Here is a 2,705-nt window from a genome sequence, read left to right on the forward strand (position 1 = left end):
AGCAGCAGCAGCAGCAGCAGCAGCAGCAGCAGCAGCAGCAGCAGCAGCAGCAGCAGCAGCGCACGCGTCGTGTCTTTGCGGCAGCGTAGGCGAGCCAAGGAAGTCAGTGCCTTCTTTGCAGCTGACGGCGACAGTCATTTCTTCTTTTGCTGTTGAGGCTCTGCTGGAGAGAGCCACGGGAGAAGCAGCAGCAGCAGCAGCAGCAGCAGCAGCAGCAGCAGCAGCAGACGCCATCCGCACAAAGCCCCCGTAGGCCAACGCGTGGTTCCACCTGGCAAACGCAGCAGCAGCAAATGCCACACACAACTTGCTGCTGCTCAATAGCAGCAGCAGCAGCAGCAACAGCAGCAGCAGCGGCAGCAGCAGCAGCAGTGGGCACGTTGAGAGAGAAGCAGCAGCAGCAGCAGCAGCAGCCCCACATATACAGATGCGTATGTGTTGAGATAGCTAGCTGGACAGCCAACAAGTCAATATGCTACGCAGCTAGCTAGCTGCCTATCCAGCTAGCTACCCAGCTAGCTAGCTAGCCAGCTAGCTAGCTAGCTAGCCAGCTAGCCACTGGCCCAGCTAGCTAGCTAGCTATCCAGCTAGCTAGCTAGCCCCCCAGCTAGCTTGCCCGCTAGCTACCCAGCTACCCAGCCAGCTACCCAGCTACCCAGCCAGCTACCCAGCTAGCTAGCCAGCTAGCTAGCTAGCTAGCTAGCTAGCTAGCCAGCTAGCTAGCCAGCTAGCCAGCTAGCTAGCCACCTGTTGAGCTCGTCTTCGGAAATGAGTTTGACGAGGTGGACTTCGTGGCGAGTGGGGAAAGGGAGATAAGAAATGGAAATCAAAAAGGCGTTTGGAGAAAAAGAAACGGAAAGGGTTTTGTGGGGCCGCAGCACAGTCGTGGGCTCTTCGTCCTGACAAACCCTAAACCCTAAACCCTAAACCCTAAACCCTAAACCCTAAACCCTAAACCCTAAACCCTGGCCCTGGGCCTGGGGCTGGAGCGCGGAAGGCCGCGAGCTGCGAGTCTTGCGGGAGTTGGAAGGGAAGTGAAAACCGACGAACAAGACAAACCCTAAACCCTAAACCCTAAACCCTAAACCCTAAACCCTAAACCCTAAACCCTTGCCTTTGGGTCCAGGAAGAAAACAAGGGCGCCCTCCTTCACTGCCATGATCCTGCAGAAGGCGCAAACAAGAAAATGGCAAAATAAAAATAAATAAATAAATAAATAAATAAATAAATAAATAAATAAATAAATAAACAAATAAATAAATAAAAAAGTTAAAAATAAAATTATTAAAAGTACTTTTCTCTGTAGTCCGCCTCTTCATCGTCGGACTCCAACACAGCGTGCAGCACCGCGCCTGAAAACCCCAAACCCTAAACCCTAAACCCTAAACCCTAAACCCTAAACCCTAAACCCTAAACCATAAACCCTTGGGGAGGGCATGCAGTGGTTTTGGCCAAGCGGAGGGTTTGGGGCGCTGAAGAGAGATGTTCTAACTTTAAATGCTTTATTATTTACTTATTATTTATTATTTATTATTTATTTATTATTTATTTATTATTTTTAATTATTTGAAATTAATTTATTATTTTAGTTTTTAATTATTTTTTATTTTCTTCACCTGAGTAAAAAAAGGCCCCGTCGGTCCTCCACTGCATGCGCAAACAAACACCCAAAAAGGCAGTTGGGGCCAATGCCTAGCTAGCTAGCTGGCTAGCTAGCTAGCTAGCTAGCTAGCTAGCTATGAATGGCTTGTTAGCTAGCTGGCTGGCTAGCTAGCTGGGTGGCTATCTAGCTAGCTAGCTGCCTGTCTAGCTAGCTGGCTAGCTGTCTAGCTGGCAAGCTAGCTGGCCCGAACTTCAGCTCTTTAGCTGGCTAGTTGGCTAGCCAGCCATTTGGAGCTTCATCTGGCTAGCTAGCTAGCTAGCTAGCTAGCTCAGTTAGCTTAGCTAGCTAGCTAGCTAGCTAGCTAGGTATCTAGCTCAGTTAACTTAGCTAGCTAGCTAGCTAGCTAGCTAGCTAGCTCAGTTAGCTTATCTACCTAGCTAGCTAGCTAGCTAGCTGGCTAGCTAGCTAGCTAGCTAGCTGGTGCTCACGCTGTCGCCTCTCCCTAACATTCTTTCGTCCATCTTGTTGAGACCCTCCAGTAACCTGCAGACACAAAGTAGCAGAAGAGAAGGTGCTGCTGCTGCTGCTGCTGCTGCTGCTACTGCCGCTGCTGCTGCTGCTGCTGCTGCTGCTGCTACTGCTGCTGCTGCTGCTGCTGCTGCTGCTGCCACTGCTGCCGCCGCTGCTGCTGCTTGCATTTTGCTTTGTGTGCATCTTTCACTGTAGGGCAGTTTCCGTTGCTCATTCTTAGGGTTTAGGGTTTAGGGTTTAGGGTTTAGGGTTTAGGGTTTAGCAGAAAAGAGGGTTTAGGGTTTAGCTTTAAACTGTCTTACTCCCCCAAAGCGCAAAGCCCAGGGCTTCAGCGCCCCCCGTCTGAAAGCCACGCCCTAGGCTCTAGGGTTTAGGGTTTAGCGTTTAGGGTTTAGGGTTTAGGGTTTAGGGTTTAGGGTTTAGGGTTTACCTTTTGAGAAGGATTTGCTGCTCCTCCAGCATGCGCTGCTGCATTAGGGCCAAAGCAGACTTTTCTTCTCTGTCTCCGTCGGCAGCCACTTCGAAAATAAAAATAAAAATAAAATTAAAAATAAAAATAAATAAATAAATA

General features: G+C 49.4%; 1 protein-coding gene across 1 annotated transcript; it reads right to left on the reverse strand.

The window, feature by feature from the left end:
• Positions 1–719: 719 nt before the first annotated feature.
• Positions 720–1,653, reverse strand: ENH_00031990 (hypothetical protein, conserved; the record flags this gene model as incomplete). Its single annotated transcript, XM_013580200.1, has 4 exons — positions 720–899; positions 1,109–1,163; positions 1,295–1,352; positions 1,617–1,653. 4 exons carry the CDS (start codon positions 1,651–1,653, stop codon positions 720–722), a joined length of 330 nt encoding a protein of 109 aa, XP_013435654.1.
• Between the last annotated feature and the right edge of the window lie 1,052 nt (positions 1,654–2,705).

This window comes from Eimeria necatrix, genomic scaffold, assembly GCF_000499385.1.
Source record: "Eimeria necatrix Houghton genomic scaffold, Enh_scaff2338, whole genome shotgun sequence".
Taxonomy (NCBI): domain Eukaryota; phylum Apicomplexa; class Conoidasida; order Eucoccidiorida; family Eimeriidae; genus Eimeria; species Eimeria necatrix.